This window comes from Nesoenas mayeri (assembly GCF_963082525.1).
Source record: "Nesoenas mayeri genome assembly, chromosome: 6".
NCBI lineage: Eukaryota > Metazoa > Chordata > Aves > Columbiformes > Columbidae > Nesoenas > Nesoenas mayeri.
In genome coordinates this window covers 6,121,129-6,139,372 of record NC_137545.1, presented here as the reverse complement: position 1 = coordinate 6,139,372, position 18,244 = coordinate 6,121,129, and the positions used below count along the sequence as shown (strand labels likewise).

Here is an 18,244-nt window from a genome sequence, read left to right as displayed (position 1 = left end):
GGCTCGGCCCCACCCCGGCGGGGCAGGAAGGGGCGGGCCGGGCCGGCATGGGGGGCCCGCGGCGCCTGCTGCTGGTGTCCAACTCCACCCTGCACGGAGGGGGGTACCTGGGACACTGCCAGCAGCACATCAAGAGCTTCCTGGGCGAGTAAGCGCTGCGGAGGGGCTGCGGGACCCTGCCCGGGCCCTCCCCCGCCGCGCTAAGCGCTCTCTCCCCTCTCTTCTCCCAGGAAGGTGAAGCGGGTGCTGTTCGTTCCCTACGCCCTGCACGACCGAGATGTCTACGCCCGGACCGCCAGGGAGAAGTTTGAAAGCCTGGGTAAGGCTGGAGCGCCCCGGCGCAGAGTCCCGCGGGCAGCTGGCGCGGAAACGGCGCCTTATGCCGAGGGAGCGGCCGTGTCGGGCTCCGGCCGTGCCCGGGACCGGCCTCGCCAGCCGCTCCTGTAAGAGGAGCCGAGGTGGTGAACGCCCCTGGGCATCAACGCTGCCACAGTCCGTTTTCCTGGGGTCCGAACGGGGGTGGTGCTGCAGAGAGGGGAAGAGGGGTTTGGCCGGCTCTGCTGTAACTGGAGGGACTGCAGCGCGCAGCTGGTTGCTGACTTGTGCCTAGAAGTCCATGCTTTAGAAGCCTCCGGAAGAAATCTTGTTGCAAACACTTTGTAACTACTTCAGGGAGGAAGTTTTGGTTCCTGAATACTAAGTGGCATCTTTTTATCCTCCTTAGTCACATAAGGGAATGTTTCTTCCCATGCATCTTAAACCTCTGCTCAAGCCGTGCAGCTACTGGGGTTAAGTGAAGACTATAATGCATTTCAACCAGCCAGATATTTCCATGATGAACAGCAACTGAGCTTTGCTTCGAGCAAAGATCTTTTCAGAGCAGCCTGCAGCAACACCGCCATCTAATATCTATCACCTTTCAGTAACCTGTTACTGTAGTAATAAGCAGTACTCACTTCCTTGGGCAGCACACCTTGCTCCTTATCTTGCAGAGGTTGCTGCTATCAGATGTCCCATGTTCTTCTGGCTCTCCTGGTACTTCCTGTACTTAGTGAACCCCAGCAAGGCAAATCTGTCAAAGCCAGACATTTTAACTGTTACCAAAAAACAAATTACAAAGATCAGATATTTGTAGTAATGCTAGACCAATGATGGCACATCACAGACTCAGAATCAAGCTGAACACTGACAGCTTTTTCCTTCTCATTTTCTAGTGAGCCGGTAATGCTCAGGGGGACTTTGTGCCTCAGGTGGCACCTGCTGAGTGAAGTGCTCTGCTCTTAGACACTGAGCATGTGTATCCATAAAGCAAAGGTTTGCTTCATAAGCCCTGCACTAACATAGGACATATACAGTTTTGTGGTGTAGAGTTCTCCAAAGTTTCCCTGGTTGTCTGGTGAGACATTTGTCTTGAGTGGGGTGTGGGGAGAAGGCAGAAGGGGTCTGAACATATCACATTCTTCTTCCAAGCTGGAGTGGCAAAAGTGAATACTTTTTCATTTAAGGTTATGGGCTGGACAGCATTCATGAATCCTGTGATCCAGTGGAAGCTGTAAGAAAATCTGAAGCAATATTTATTGGTAAGTTTTACTTTTTGCTCCCTGATGAGGGTTTATAAAGGGCACTGGATTAGTCCTGCTCAGAGCTGGCACTGTAGAGACAACAATGAAAAAGCTGGGCCTAGTGATTACTAGAAACTACAGAAAACAGTGCTTTAATTGGGAACAGTAAGACCCTGAATTTAGTGGTGGGGAGGGAAGCAGGAGAAATTTATCAATGGAACTTCATCTCCATTAAGTTTCAAGTTATTAATTGGAACAGTACTTGAGGGTTTAAAACATGATCATAGCAGCTGTATGAGCCTTATGAAGTTTGGAAGATGCAGGGCCACTGTGCTTAAACTGAGCAGAGTCCCAATGCCACGCTCCTTGTATTAGAACAGTATCTGCTGCCAAATAGCCAGCGTTGGTGTTACAAGGACAACTCAGGGCATGAGCCCATGGCCTGCTCAGTGACCATTTGTCTGAAGCTTCTGGTTTTAGTGCTGCTCAAATCAGGATAATAGCCTGAACAGAGCATAGAAGTCACTGGGTCTGCCTAGTTCGTAAAGGCTTCAATTAAAACTGTTGGTGAAAGCATGTTAAATAAGCTGGACTCTCTTTTCTGCAGGAGGTGGGAACACATTCCGTCTCCTGAAAGCTCTCTATGACCACAGCCTGATACAGGAGATCAGGAAAAGAGTTCTTGAGGTAAAAACTACAGGGTTTGGGCCAAGTCTGAAAGGCAGGATCTCATGTACAAGCTCTTGTTCAGACAAATCCGAGTTGATTCCACATATTTATTTTTAATATACTTCAAATATTGAGCCATCTCATGCAGCCTGACGACCTGAAATCTGTTGGCCAAATAAGGCTGTCATTAATCCTTGAAGCCTGAAAAGAAGGTCAGCAATCTATCTGTTTAGAGCAGTTTCCCACATGTGGAACTGTAAAACCTTAGGATCAACAATGCTGCACAGCACCTTAGAAGGAAGCCCATCAACTTTAAATACTAACGAAGGATTTAATCTATGTCCAGAAACTCTGGTTTTCAGCTTGAGATATCCACTTTGTATCTTGTTAATAGATACAGATGTGTTCAAGTTGCAGGTTGTCTGCTAATAAACCAGCAATAAAGCTGGATCCATACCTGCCTTCTAGACAACACCCTGTTGATGTTGAAAGTGGTGTAATTACCTTGAGTACCTCTTTGACCTGGAATTGAGAGGTACGAGTGCCATTGAGCCCTTCTGGTCAGCAGCCCCGTTCTGGCTGGTGAATCTCATAAGGCACAGCAAAAAGATGCCGTCCATGGAGGAGAACAGAAGCAAGGTGTTCCTCTAGCACTGTGGAACAGCAAATTACTTCAGGCAGATTTATGCAAGTGCAGTATCTGAAAAGGCCAGCTGCCAAGAAGAAAGGTTAGCCAGGCTGTCTTAATATACAGAAGCTCAGTGCCTGTTGTGGGCAGAAAAACCATAAAATGTTCGGCCCCCAGTGAAATCTAGATAGGTATTTGGTTATATTCACACCAGTTCTCCCCAGGTAGCTTATTCTTACAAATTGTTTAGCATTATCCATACGCTTGTATGTTTGTGTGGAATCCTTCCAGGTACAGCATAGTACATACTACTATGTACATAGTGCTATGTACATAATAGTAATACCTAAAGCGGTCATAGTACCGGTAAGTTGATGCCGTGGCAACATTGTACTCAGCTTCAGGTGGCCCAGCCTCCTCAGAAGGTAGTTAAAAGCTAGTTCAGATATTTCCTCTAACTGCAATGTAGACAAGTTTCTACTCTCTTAATAGCAAAGTCTAATATATGCACTGACTACCTTATAAGTTCTCTCTTGTGATGGAGTCACAGAGCTGCAAGTGCAGGACATTCAATAGCTAATTCTCCAGCAATCACGACATATACAAACTATTGCACACTTCAAAAATCTGAATTCTTGTTTGTCTGCTTTTCACTTATGAAGTCAGCAGTGAAGTGAGCTAGAAGTACTAAATCTGATCTGATCGCTGAGTCTCTGAGATTGATGGATGCTATAAAACGTAATTCCTAGTTGCGATACTGCATACTAATCATTGCTTTTGTCTTCCAGGATGGGATTCCTTACGTGGGATCCAGTGCAGGAACCAACGTTGCTACGATCAGCATCAATACTACCAATGACATGCCAATTGTTTATCCACCTTCCCTGCAGGCCCTAGGCTTAGTGCCCTTTAATATTAACCCCCACTACCTGGACCCAGATGTGAAGAGCACTCACATGGGTGTAAGTAAATCATGCCAGAGCTAATGCAGTAACCAGGGTGCAGTGGTGTAACAACAGTCCGAATTTGTGAGGCCTTACAAAGCTATATAACTCTAACAGCTGCTCTCTAGAGCAGCTGGAAATGTGAGTGGGGCAATGCCAGTGAGGCAGTAACATTTTACTCCTTCCTAAAGCTTTCCAGTGTGTGGGAAGAGGAGTTGGCAACAGTATCAGCGAGGTGGAACAGAGTGTTTCTCACTGATACTTTGCAATGTCTGAAATACTGTTGCTTCATACCTGGTGTGGAATTTGGGGCAGGGCAGGGAGAGAGAAATTTGAAATGTTAAGGTGCAATGCATAGTGTTTCTGCAAAGTTCTGCCATAGTCTGTCTTACCTGCTGCTTCAGAAGACATAACTTAAACACATATTAAAAGGCTTAAATATCTGAAGGACCCATCAGAACAGGGAGATCTTGAGATTGCATGCAAACCTGTTGTGTGAGAAAATACCCAGGTGCCAGTGTCCCTGCAGAGAGCACCCCCTGTCATGTCCATCACTGAGCATGCATGTGTACTGGTGTGGCTGAAAGAAAAACACTTTAACCATCAAGTACAAAGACTGACATCTCCACTCTATGGAGGAGCCGATTATTGAGGAGCCTGCCAGGAGCTAATTCCTCAGGGAAGTTTCTATGGTGTGTCTTTTAACAGGCCAAATGCTTATAATCAAATTTCTTCATGAGTAGAGGAAGTATTAAGAATTAAGGGACACTAAAGAGACGGAGGATCAGGGTGTGCTTCTAGAATTTAGATTAAGTTATAGGTACTCATTTAATTATCTTAGCTTGTCACTAGATGAGCAGGCAGTCTTTTCCCTATAAAAAGCTTTTGCTGTTTCTCCCAGAGGAGGCTAGAAGCTCTATGCTGTACCAAGTCCCTGCTGTGTTCCTGTGTTTCCTTACCAACAAATCCTTCTGGTTTGATTTAACTACTGTTGCTCAGTTCAGCAGCAAACCCTCAGAAAACACGGCAGAGCTGTTCACAGCAGGAAATTCCTCAGTGCATTACCTGCTTGAGGACAAAACAAGCAGATATGTAATCAGTGGAAATCCATGGGTCACTACCCTCTTTCACGAAGGTGGCATCACAGGCGTTTGCTTCCACCACTGTCCTCAGTGCTCTTGTTCTGAGAGTGATCATGAAGAGATAGCATTAAAAAAAATAGAGCTGGATGAATTGAGTGGAAGTAAAATTTAAGGCTTTTCAGGCTAGGGATTGTGTTAGTTCTGTTTAATCAATCTACAGCAATTGCTGCTAGTGAAGAAGGGTAAAATATGTATCTATTAAAGTAAATCCTGCCACTACCTTCAATACATTAGTCTAATGAAAGCATTCTGCTTGAGGGCAAGTGCCTGATTTGTTTAATGTTATGAAATTGCTTCGTGTCATGCTACTTGGATAGCTCCAAGTCCTACCTTACTGCCTGGGCAGCTAATCTACACTCATTGCAGGAGACAAGAGAGGAAAGAATTCGCCAGTATCATGAAGAACCAAACACCCCTCCAGTTCTGGTGAGTAGTAGTTCCAAATCCGGAAGTTCATAGCTGTAGCACAGTAAATATTTTAAATGCGTTCTTGCTAGCTTGCAGTGGAGATTTCCCTGCCTGACAAGCCTTACAGAACTGGGGCATGGAAAGCTAAGAGCTTCAACCTTGGGTTTTGCTTACTTACAGAAGATGTGTTAGAACAAATGAAATGCATTCTGCTGATTAAATGTGTGGAGTCCTGTTGCCAAACACGTTAGGCAGCTCTGATCTTTCCAGTCATTGGCCAGTCATACGGTGTATGTTGGGGGTGATGTGCATACAGATTGTAAGATACCTCCCCTGAATCTTTTTGCAGATATTCTTAACTTTATATGATGTTTTATTCTCTGTAGGTTCTGAATTTGCTCATTCAGTAGTAATTACAGTACATCTGTCTGGGGAAGTGGGACCTCTGGGTTTCCTGTCCCTGTGCTTCAGCTTGGAGTATAAAGTTTGTGCTCTAACAAACCCAGCTGGCTGGTGCTTGGCCCAAAGTGCATCTAAGAAAGGTGGCAGCACAAGTTCAGAGTGTTTTAAAAAGATGGACCCCATCTGAAATCACAACACAAGGTGTTTTGGGGTCTGTCGTTCTGAAACACCCTGTAACTGGTGTAAAAAAAAGATATAATAACTGTTCCGTCCCAACAGATGGGATGAGGGATGAGTTAACTCTAGACGCGACACACGCCCTGACTCAACAGATGAGAACAGGTGTGAGTTAACTCTGGGTTAATTCTGTGAAGTTATGCGAAGTGAATGACAGACGATCACCTCCAGGGTACAATTCAATTGTGAGTTTTAGTAAAAGTTCTTGTTGGAATATTGGTTACAGCGAATGGTGACTTGGAAAAAGTATAATGGAACTTATCAACACATTAACAGCGAAAATCCTACTGCAAGCGATATGTTGGCAACCATCAGTAGCTATAATATGAAATTTAACCAAAAATCAACAGCAGAGCTTAAAGATGGTGTTATCCTTATATGTTCAAAAGGGAAAGGGAGAAAGAGAGTACTGAAGGAGAGACAAAGAAATGGGGGTATAGAAAAAAGGAGAGAAGGAAAGAGCAGAGAGAAAGGAAGAAAGAAAAGAGTGAGTGATCCAGTCTCTTATGGCCCCACAGTGTGGATGACAGGACTTGTACGATGATGTGTAGCCTTGGTGTTCCGCGGCGAGGATGCTGGGGTCAGGAGCACAGCATCCTCCAATGTCTGGTTCAGAGTGAGGGTCCTCAGCATGCTGGTATTGGTGAGGCCAAGCTGGTATTCCCTTCGCTGAGACTGGTAGACTGGTATTCCCTTGGCAAGGCCGAGCTGGTATTCCCCAAACCGTGCTGGTTTAGGTGAACTTTTTGTAGCTCACAGAGTAGAGGAAAGTCTTGGCGGGGCGGTGGGGGGAAGTGGTGATTGTGAAAGAGGGACAAGTCTGGACAAATCCTGGGCCACACTGAGGGTCTACGGCTTGCCCCTTTTGTGTCATGCAGAAATCAGGGGGAAGTGGTGATTGCAAAAGATGAACAAGCTTCGACAAGCCCTGGGCCATGTTAAAGGATCTCAACTTTTCACTTTTTTTTGCCAAGCTGGACATATAACGAGATGGGGCTATGTGCCCCCCAGCACATCCTCCATCTCTGGTCGGTCAACCGGCCTGATCTGTGGCTCCTTAGCTCGTCATCGATGTGTAGATCACAGTTCCCCCTGCTCTGAATGTGTCTTCTGGCTGAACTAGTTTTGTCACAATGTTTTCAGCCATGATCCTTATCAATGCTCAACAACTGGAAAAACACATTTTCTTTTTCTCCTTAATGGTTTGTCCTTCTTTAAAAGGGAAAAATAAGCAAGAAAAGCAGCTTCTAAAACAAGATAACTCACCTAAATTTGTCTTGACAACTTTGTTAGAAATAAATGAGTGAGAAAGTCTTATTGGTAGTCATGGCGAGCTGCACTAAGGCTGCTTGTGACAAGCATTCTAGCCTTTCAAATAGCTTGAAAATAATATTAAATGTTTACACCTACATTAGGGCTTGCGGGAAGGTGCGATGCTGCTAGTGGAAGGAGACAAAGCCACCTTGCAAGGAGTGACAGGAGCACGTCTGTTTTTGAGGTAAATGCTTCATTTGAATTGAAATGGATATTCTCCTTCTGATAGATAGGAAGAGAGACTTCTGTTAGACTCCTTGTCCACGCTGCGTGTTCCTCACATCAGAAATTAATCCCTTGTTTCCCTTTCCCTTTCCCATTCTCTTTTTGAAGGCCAGAGGAATGCCAGTTTGGACCTAACGTGTTCAACTCTAGAACACAGGAACTCATGTCTTTAGTCATATTAGATTTCTTGGTAAACGTTCATATGTCTTTCCCACGACGCAGGCAAGGAAGAGAGTCAAAACTCTGCTTGTTATGAATAAGGATGCTTTGTTCTATCTCTCGTAACAGATGGAAGCACAGTTGTCCTAGCTCCTGTTAAAGCTCACAACATGTTTTGTCTCATTTACAGGGGTAAGAAACCAACTGAACATGAGCCTGGAACAGATTTCAGTTTCCTCCTGATTGACAGTAATCTCCAGAATCTGTAGCCTTGTATATTCTGCAGCAAAAGTCACTTTATGGGAATGCAATGAGGAGGAAGCAGAGAGATGCTTCTAGTTCCAGGGTGGGTGGAGAACCTTATCTTCATAAATAAAGATAAATATGCATTAGTGGGCTCTTCTCCCCAACCTAACTCATGTCTTGGACACCTCTACCAGCAAAAAGTCGAATTTTATTGCAATACTTGAGTAATCATAGCTATTCTTAGTCTGAAAGTGTCTGTATATTCATGTATCCACTTTGATTACTTCCCCACCAGAAGAAAGTTATTTCAACACAACCAAGACTGGATAGCAAGTCAGCTCTTCCTGCTGCCCAGCTTTACCTGCCAAATGAAATAATTGTTCCTTTAGTGTACTCCACACCATTGGTTTAATTTTGGGGCTGTTAATAAAGGGAGAAGTTATGCATTGAATTGCTTTTATTTGCTTCAGACTCATGTTAAATAGATACAATACTAATTATGTACAAAAGTGTGCATGTTAAAAATTGTCAGGTTACAAACTTGCAAATCCTAGAAAAGTGCAAAATTTTGAAACATCTTCCACCATGCTGTACAGAAAGAAAATCCATCGTTAGCCAATATACACACTCTTAAAACATACTGATCGAAACAAAATAAGACATATAGTATACTCTTAAAGCACCCAGAAGGGAAAAAGATATTGCACAGAAGACTGTCAGCAAGCTCATTACAGTGCCTGAAGGCTGATTTTGAAAGTAGATATTTACAACACTCCCCACTACCTAACATTTAACTCTTAAAAAAGGCATTTTTTGGCATTTAAAAATCCATTTATAATTGCACAATCTGTAAGAGTTATCAGAAAATATGGTTAACTGCTGCTGTAAGGCCTTTGTTTCCACTCTCTCATTAGCTTTAGTAAAAATCCATCAAGCAAGCTGAGCAGCATCATGGCTTCCACCAAAACAGACTGAAGGGACGCAAATCTTAATGAGCACCGTTTCTCTAATCTTAGATTAAGCTGCTTCTGTGAAGAGTTGAATTGGAACACGTATCGCAAGTTTTCCTTGATGATTTTTTTCCCCTCATGGCCTTCTTCAAGCAATAGCTCACAGCTACGTATGACTAAAGCAGCACTGTCAGGTGCAACACTAAGTTTATTTTTAAAAGTTACTACTTCAAGGCAAAAAATATGGCTCACCCAAGAGGAAAATACTGACTGAGACAGGAAGCTAAATAAACAAGTGGCCTGTAAATTCAGTTAGGTCTCTGATATATATATGGCTGGGTTTTTTATATTTCAATCTCAAAACACCTTAGCAGCTTTAAACCATAATCTTTACTGACAATCATGCTTTAAAACTGTGTCTGTGCTGAGTATAATCACAGACCTAAGCTCTTGCCAAACTTCCCAGCCCAGCAGATGAAAATAAAAAGAATACACAACTGGAGGAACGCTCTCCTGAAGAAAAGCAGTGCAACATCTATTTTATGTGTGCTATTTGGGTAAATGGTAACTAAAAGAAACACACACCAGTTTTCTTCCACAGATATACAGTGAAAAGGTGAATTAAAACCAAAGGGTACCTTTGAATTAACGCTACAAGCAGTTCCTCACATCTGGGGTGTTCAAGCCTGCCGTAAGATGAACAGCACTCAGCTCAGGCTCTGCACAACATGCTGTGCTGCCTTCGGAGGTGTTTCTGCATTCAGGCATCTGATGGTTATTTTAAACCGTAGCTTTTCAGAAAACCCTTGCTTCCTATGACAGTATGTGCTAACAATGGCAATCAGTAATAATAAGGAGAATTTGGCTCCTTGGGATGGAAGGAAAGACATCTTCCCAATGCTTCAGTTGAGTCTAACGTTGGTGTACAGTGAACCCAGATGCATATGACTGCGCAAAAACTATTTCCGCCAAAGGAGACCTCTAACAAGTGTCTCTACAGCTGGAACTGACAGTGTCTTTTAAACCAAAAAGCATGAAAAGCTCATTCTAGAAAGCACTGAAGCACATGCTTGAATTTCCACCCAATTAAATATAACCCTATGTTGTGCTTTTGTTAGCAAACAGGACACATAACTACGGACGTAGTTATATGCGGTGCTTTTATTTCAGTGCTGGGAAACCAGGGGTTCGCACCCAAAGCTGGCTTCGACCACTGATTCGAACTCCACTACATTTATACAATTTGGTTACATACATATTCATTAGGGTTGCAACGTATGTATTGCATATTCATCAGATTACATCATTATTTCACAATATCAGTTGCAACCCCTTGGAACTACTCTAAGCATGCGCAGTGTCCTCTGGTGGTCGTTCAGGGGGTCTTCAGGATGAAGTAAGGAGTCTTCTTCACTCCTGAACTTTTCACCTTTTGTCACTGCACATGCGCACTATTCCTATACTCATTATAAAATCATGTAAAATAATCAGGTTTCTTAGATGTGCATCCTCAGCACATTCTATCCGTTCAAGATAAGATAAGCACTTATTGAGAACTAACAGAACTAATTTTCAGTTTTCTGCTCTCAAACTAAGAGATAAAAACTTGTATACCACCTGTGAAATTTCAAGACAAGGTGAGAATCTTGGATACAGTTTACAAAAGCAAAATACAGCTAACTATAACACTTTCATCTAACAGTATTTAATATATCAGGCCTTAGGTTCACATTAGGATATGCATTCATATGGTTTTTTTTTAAAACAGATTCCTTGACAGGAAATAAAGTATTCACAGCACGTAGCCTCAGCATCTAAGCTAGCTATCAAGGTGCCGCTAGCGGTGGAACAGAGGAGTCCCTTCAGGTGACAACACAGAGCATGTGTCTACATAGACTCAATGCAGGAGCAGAAGGGCTGACATCTCCTCTACTGCCCTCCCCAGCTCTAAAGCTCCCTACCATACCATAATTCCTATAGAGATACACATTTTCAACTAAATACAGATACACAGTAAAAGCTCGGTGAAGCATCTGGCTGCTGTGCATGTATTTTGTAATGATTTTGTTAATTGAGATTGGGAAGGACAGAGGAAACAGGGAGGAGGGAGCCATGGTGTAGGGAAGTGAGCCTTACAGCTCTCATTGATTAGGGCACGAGTTAAAAGACCTACCTAATTATTGTGTATTACAAATAAATTCATAATTCCTGCAGACTACCTTAAAGCAGACTGATGTAGGACTGTTATCAGTTCCATATAGAATTTTTACAGTGCAGAAACTCAGTTCTTTGCATTTAAAGGACACAGAAATACAACTTTAAAGAGGATCCTTATGAAGCAGCCAATTGACTAGACTATTTAAAGCCTGTAAAGACTTTGATAAACCTCTTTTGTGATAACATTCATGATCTAAGGTATAACAGCAGGAAAAATGTTTCTTTATATCAATGTTGCAGATTAGCAAAGCAACTGTAATGTGTATGTGTTAGTGCCTTTTCTTCTTTTCTCTTTAAAACAAAACAGGCTTCCTAAAACCTGATTTCCACAATGTGTATTAACCATGAAGAGAAGTGCAGTTAGTTTAAGATTGGGAATATTATTTTTTTGTTGGTGTTGGTAAAGTACATGGATAATAGAAAAGCTGGTTTTTAGATATCCTATTAGTGAGTATTAGATAACAAGTAAATTGATATAGGATAATTCGCTTAAGTCAGATGCTAACGTGAACAGCAAATATTCTGCTTTCTGAATGCTCCTATAGTAGAAAAACTGCACAGACTAGATAAGATTCTTCACTATAGATGAAAAGACAACTAAAATACAACCAAGAATTACAAGTGAATTGATAAAGAGAAATTTAACAACATTTTACTTGAAATAAAGGAGAGATGTCTTCTAAATATCATCCTTTGGTATGCAAGTTCAGAACTGTGCTAGGGAGAAGTGACTCAATGCTGCAAGCTACTTGTTCTCATCTATACGCAGCTATGAAAAGAGTCAGTTTGCAGTTTCTTTTAGATATCCATATTTACACTCCTACTTGCTCAGCTTTGAATGTAAGCATATCTTAAGCCTTTATAAATATCATTAGGGTTGTTCCAAAAAGTAAAAGAAAGAAGATACCACCAAGAAGATCTTGACAAGTGTAGTGTTAGGAAACAACTGTCGCTTCAGACTATTTTATTCTGAATTCCTAATCAGAATGCTCTCATCTTACAGCTTTAATTTTTACAATTAAATAAATCTTGTTTCAAAAGCAAAGGAAAATCTTATTTCACCAATCCTACATGAAAAACAAAATGTGATCCTAAGTTTTTCTGACTTGAGGAAATCAAAGAATTATGAAAGTCAGTTCACTAATTCACAGTGCACTGCATAACAGACTGCAATTCAACCAACGTGAACAGCTGATCGGAAAAAATCACTTCCTACTTTTAAAAAGACTTACACAAATACGTTAAAACCGAAAGAAACAACATATCAGCTCATGCTCACATTTACCACCTATATCTTTCCATTAGAGCTGGGTTTAGATAAAAGCAAAGTGCAGACCTTCAAACCTACAGGGGTCTTTCCAGAGAGGCTCTGGCAAGAGCTGGTGTGCACCTCCCATCCTCGAGGACCAGATAACAGATCAAAAGGTGATGGCTGTTGCTGTTGTGCGTAGAGCACGAGGCAGCTCTGAGCTCACTCGTCCCCCTCTTCGTTCCGCTGCTTCGTGCAGAGCACAAACCAGGCTCAAGTCTGAGCCTGAGAACTCTCCACATTCAAACCCATCCCAGATATTTGTGAAGACCACCTAATGCTTGTGATGCACTAAAATGACGGTATTCCAATGTCAAAGCTCTTCACCATTAACTCTTTCATCCCCAATTATTGCAACTACATGATATTTTACTTAAACTGACAGAGTGTATTCAGTATTCTTTAATATTAAACTACTAACAACATTAATTCAACTGTTGTATAAACATACCTAAACCACTGTAGGACGTTTTCAAACTCTCTCTGTGCAAGTCACAAAAAACCCCTGATGCTCTCACCAAACCTGTCTCCTCAGTTTTTCCACTTGATTCTACCAGCCTGAAACATCATAATTTCCTGCCCCCTTCCCCTGCAAGTAAACACTTAAACTCACCTACGTGTTTAAACAGAACATATATGCATTCTTCTAAAAACCACCAACTCAATGCCCCAAATGAGTTGCTTTCAGCTTCCCATAATACAGGAAAATCTCAGAGCTGAACTGAAATTCTTCTCAACTGCTCCCGAAAGAGCTTCCCTGAAATTCTTTCTTCATGAAATCAAAATGAACAAACATACGTCACATTCTCATATACACACTTAATCCTTTCATAGTATCCTTAGTATTCTTACTGGATAGGTAATTGATTAAAAATAGTATTTTTCACTTCTCTATAGCTTATTTGAAAATAGGGGATGTGGGGTTTTTTACGTACATCGAGCCTCAAAATAACCACAGCACTCTATTTCTTGAAACTTAATGCTCTCTTGTCAAGTGACTCAGGGAAATAATTCTTATTTTCTCCTAACTTTCCAGACAATCCAGTCTCTCACAGTGATTAATCAGAATATTGCAACTATGCATAGACCCCACTTGCTCACTAGTCTGATGTATTATCTCGTTTAGAAAAGTTAAGAAGCAGCAACGCAACTTTCTTTACACAGCACAGTAATCAGTCATTAAGAGGGATTTATTTTTTCCAGTAAAGAAATTGAGGAGAAGAAAACAGTTTGAATGAGACTAACAGAACTTGTGAAGGTTCTCCTTTTGCTGGGTAAGGAGGTATTACTATTTCTACAAAGTTAATAAATATTGTGCTAAAAGTTAATGAAATGAGATTATACCCTATGGAGTTCCTCAGGTAGTTTAACAGCTCCCCAGACACAGGGAGTATCTGGTAACATTTATAGGAGATACAACAAACATTCATTTCCATAAATAAATAAAAATGACAAGAAAAGTGATGGTAGGGGGAAGAAAGCAATAGCCAAAAGGGAACATACTAGCCAACAATCACTTATAGTTTTGTCTTATATCTATATGCCCCTTACCCCATGATATTTTCTCCTTTTAACAGACATACATACATGTATATACATATATACACACAAACATACACACATCTATATACATGCACACATACTTTCGTACGCCGATCCAAAAATTCCTATTTTTCCCTCAGTACTAGGGTTTTCTAACAGTCTGGGGTTTATCATTGTAATCAACATTATAAAAATGTCAGAACGACAAGGAAATACACACCCTTCTATCACGATGTATTGCTAAACCAAAAAACCCACCAGTAATGGCTTCTCCAAAATACAGCATAAAATCCATAGCTATTTTGTTGGATATAGTGCACATAAGGATCTGATATTTTCTCTTCACATGTCTTAAACACATCTTGAAAATGGATATGTTATCTGTTGCCCTGCTTTGTTTTACAGAAAAAAAAATATGGCTAACAACTAGTTTGCTGAACATCAGGTCAAGAAACAAAAAGGTGCCATTTAACTAAATTGTGCTGCAATGTTGTCGAAAGGATTTTGCAATGGAAATTCATCTTTTGTTGGTACGAGTTGCCTTACTAATGAAGCAGATTGATCTTTGACCAATATAGATACTGATTATTTCTCTGTATTTTTTCAAGATATTACATATATTACGGTATTTATTGGTGTATTTCTTAGTCTAGTTAACAATATAAATAATTTTCAGCAGCAAGTATTTCCTACCTCCTTTAGCTCCTTCACCACCTTCAACTCATTTGAAGTTATTCATGTCTGTGCTTTAACCACTTTCTGATAATCAAGTAGTGCAACACAGGTGTTCCTTGCAGAACAGCCTAAGACTGGAGCTACATAAAAGATAGCAATAGCCATTTACAGGAACAAATTGCAATACATTGTTCATTGGGCTAAAAACATTGAAAAGGTTGTAACTGTCACCCATCTCAATTCTGAATCTGACCACTGCAACTGCCAGAATTTTAATTTACCACTGGGAAATTACAATGCTGTCAAAGCAAAGCCAAATACCCTCTTTGTGATCAAGTAACATCTGGCCCTATGCAGCTTTACATCAAATGCTACTTATCTTAAATTCAATTAGCAAGCTTGGTTTGGAGGTTTGGGTGTCTTTGTTTTTGTTTTATTTTCTTTCATTTTTTTTCTGAAACACAGTTATAGCAGCCATTTAGAGAGGGATTGTGCTGTAAGCAAGTCAACACCGTTAAGGAAAAATATGCAAGCAAGCTAACTTGCATGAGTACATATGCTTATTACTGTACCTCTACCATTGGTTCATCTTCAACAGATTTAAGAATCAAGCCCCTGAAAGTTGAGATACACATTTAAAGTGACCAAAAGATTAGACATGTTTCTGGAATCCACAAGAGAAGGTAGCAGCAATCACTTGCAATCTTGAGTGTTACATTCAGTCTCTCCTGATGAAATCTGGCTGAGCCGTTTGCTTGATCCTCACAGCTTTCGGGAAAGCTGACCTGAGCGCATCTGTTTAAAAGTAATTCAGAGAAACAATAGGAGGGGGAAGGGATAAGGTGGATAAATTAAAAAGGAATTCAGACACTGATTCTGGTGAAATGCAGACACTACAATGTACTGCATAAACAAAATTAGACCAACAAAAATTATTTGAAAACAACCCAAAAGTTACACTTAGGGATGATTCTTGGGACTGACAAAAAACAACAGACAAAACACTGATCAAAGTCTTCTCTGGTTTTGAACGGTTAAAGGGTTATTAACAAGTAATGCAGACTTACTACTTATCCTACTTCAAATGGCTTAGAAACAGTGTTTTGATTGCTATTTTGATAGGAAGGAAAAGAGGTGAATGTGAAGCAAAAAAGAACCAAAGTAGAAGAATGGACGTTTTATTTTAGAGATTTCAAACAGAAATTGCTAGAAGTGAAAAGGAAAAGATAAGCAAAATGCAAGGCAGTGACAGCAGAATGAAGGAAAGAGAGAAAGGTTATCTCCTGGTGTCAGATTTATACAGTCTTCCAAAGATCCTTGGTGAAGTGCCCAGAGTAAAATTTAAACCAGAAGTAATTCATATTGAGTAAGTATACAGAAGTATAGACAGATAACAAGCAACCAGAGGCCACGTTAAATCCAACATCTGGTAGGTTTGCCATCTGACAACAATTTGTAAGAAACTGTTTTAATTTCTTTCTTAAATATAAGGCTTAAGATTGGCCAGTAGCAATCAGCCTGGCAGCTAATTAGGTTGCAAAATCCCTCACAGTTCAACAAACAAGGTGCGTGTCTGAAGAGCACAGCTTTGAGAACAGCTCCCAGCACTCGGAACTACAAGTTAAGCTTGCTCAACAACGGTGTCATTGCAGCAGCAGCCTGCTAGAAAAGGCACAGGGATCGGCATGGATGGGTGAGCATCCCCCAGACTGCTGCAGCATCCCAAACAGCCAAGTCATTGTTAAAAATACAGTAACATTTGTTATACTTCACTTCGTACTGGATACTGTCAATGCAGAAACACTAAAGACCAATCTTAATACCAAGCAGCATTTCACCATATGCACAATAAAGTTGGTCTCTCCCTTTATCCCAAGGATCAGTACCACCACTAAAAGCCAGAACTACAACACTGTCTTCTGTATAAGGATAAAATTCTAGTAATTAATATATTCCTTCCAAACTACAAATAATTCAAAGAAATACCCCACATACATATGCTTTTCAAATATACTGATTGATGGCATTATAGAAAACTAGAAAATCTGGGACATAATGTTGTTCCTTAAAAAAAAAAAAAAAAAAAAAAATCTATTCACATAGATATTAAGCTTGCAGATCATCTGAATTATAAACAGATTATCCTGAAAAAAAATTCATATAAGGAATCCAGTCTTTGGAACAACACTTTCTCCATAGTTAGAAAAATACATGTGATTAACAGCTGAAAGAAAAAAAGCCTTCAGTCTAATGATATACATACATTTCAGCCTACAAAAGATCTTTGCTAAGGAACAGGATGCTGAGAAATGACAGTGACATTAAAACTGTCATTACAAACATATGTTTAACCCCATCAGAAGCACCTCTCTGTCAATTGTGCAGTAGGACAAAGTCCAGCTGCAGGTCAGTGGGAACCTCCCTCCCCATCCGCTGCAAACAAAGTCAGGCTAACACTGTGGGAAGCCTGGTTCAAATATAAAACCATGTATCTCCTAGCTAAAACACTTTAAACTACCAGCAAATAAAGTCGCTCTCTTTTCACAATTAAAATATAAATTAAGACACTTTTCTGGCATTTACTAAAGGTCATGCAAAAGTGGTAATCACATGTTCAAATAAATACACTGCAGCACAATGCAGATCGGGTTATAAAGAGAAGCAGGTTTAAACTAACCCAAGTACTTTGAAAATCATGACAAGAAGTACTTAAAGCAAAATCGTTCTGCACAAGCAAAATTGGGCACAGCTATTTGACAGATGGATGCTCTGTATTTGATATTGCATACGCAGTACCAACAAGTTTATATTCACCATATGGAGCACAGAGCATATTGGAAACCTACACAAGTGATTCTTTGTGCACTGTAATTAGAGACTCTGAACAGAAAGCAGTAATATTTTTTTCCCCAGTGTCAATCAATGCGTATCAAAAGATCTGACAGAAAGCATGAGAAATAAAGTAGCTTGCTCTCTTTCGCTTCCAATTTTCTTCTGGAAAATTATTTCATCAAGAAGTGGCTGACAACACTATTACGTTCAGAAAAAGTTAGTTACTATGACTTTGCTTATTCAGATGCGAGTGATAAAGTTTGCAAGTTAGTCCAGCTGAGCTTCCCATCTGTGACCCCTATAAACCTTTGATTCTTAATGAGAAATTTCAGTAGAGCAGTCTCAAAAGTTATTTTTTTCCCCACTGAAGTTATAATTGAACTAAAGTCAGCACATTAAACCAGTACAGTGGCGTGTAACTGCATGTCTTTTTGTGGAAGCCGTCTTTTTGGTGGGAACATTTAGAATTCTTTCAAGAAGTAGTTTGTACCAATAGTGTTTGGTCAAAAAGATGAGACCTTAGTGCTCACAACAGTATTTTTTTGTCTCAAGTGAGGATAAATGTTGAGCATTTTTTAGTTTATCTTAGCATGAGTTAAATAAGTCATCCTTTGGAGATGATATTTGTTTAGAATTGCTTTTTCTTAAGACTTCTCATGTATTTTTTTTATTATTATTTAATGGATATCTAAATATCTTGTATGTATTGTATATTCTTCTTGTGAGAATTTTCCCTTGGTCTTTACAAAGCGGCCGCAATGACTGCATGTTGTCACATCCATT

At 40.5% G+C, this 18,244-nt stretch overlaps 1 protein-coding gene across 1 annotated transcript; it reads left to right on the top strand.

The window, feature by feature from the left end:
• Nucleotides 1-47: 47 nt before the first annotated feature.
• Nucleotides 48-7,959, top strand: LOC308041898 (alpha-aspartyl dipeptidase-like; the record flags this gene model as incomplete). The annotated part of the gene is made up of 8 exons (XM_080346876.1): nt 48-148; nt 231-319; nt 1,506-1,580; nt 2,170-2,249; nt 3,648-3,821; nt 5,312-5,371; nt 7,408-7,490; nt 7,881-7,959. 8 exons carry the CDS (start codon nt 48-50, stop codon nt 7,957-7,959), a joined length of 741 nt encoding a protein of 246 aa, XP_080203002.1.
• Between the last annotated feature and the right edge of the window lie 10,285 nt (nt 7,960-18,244).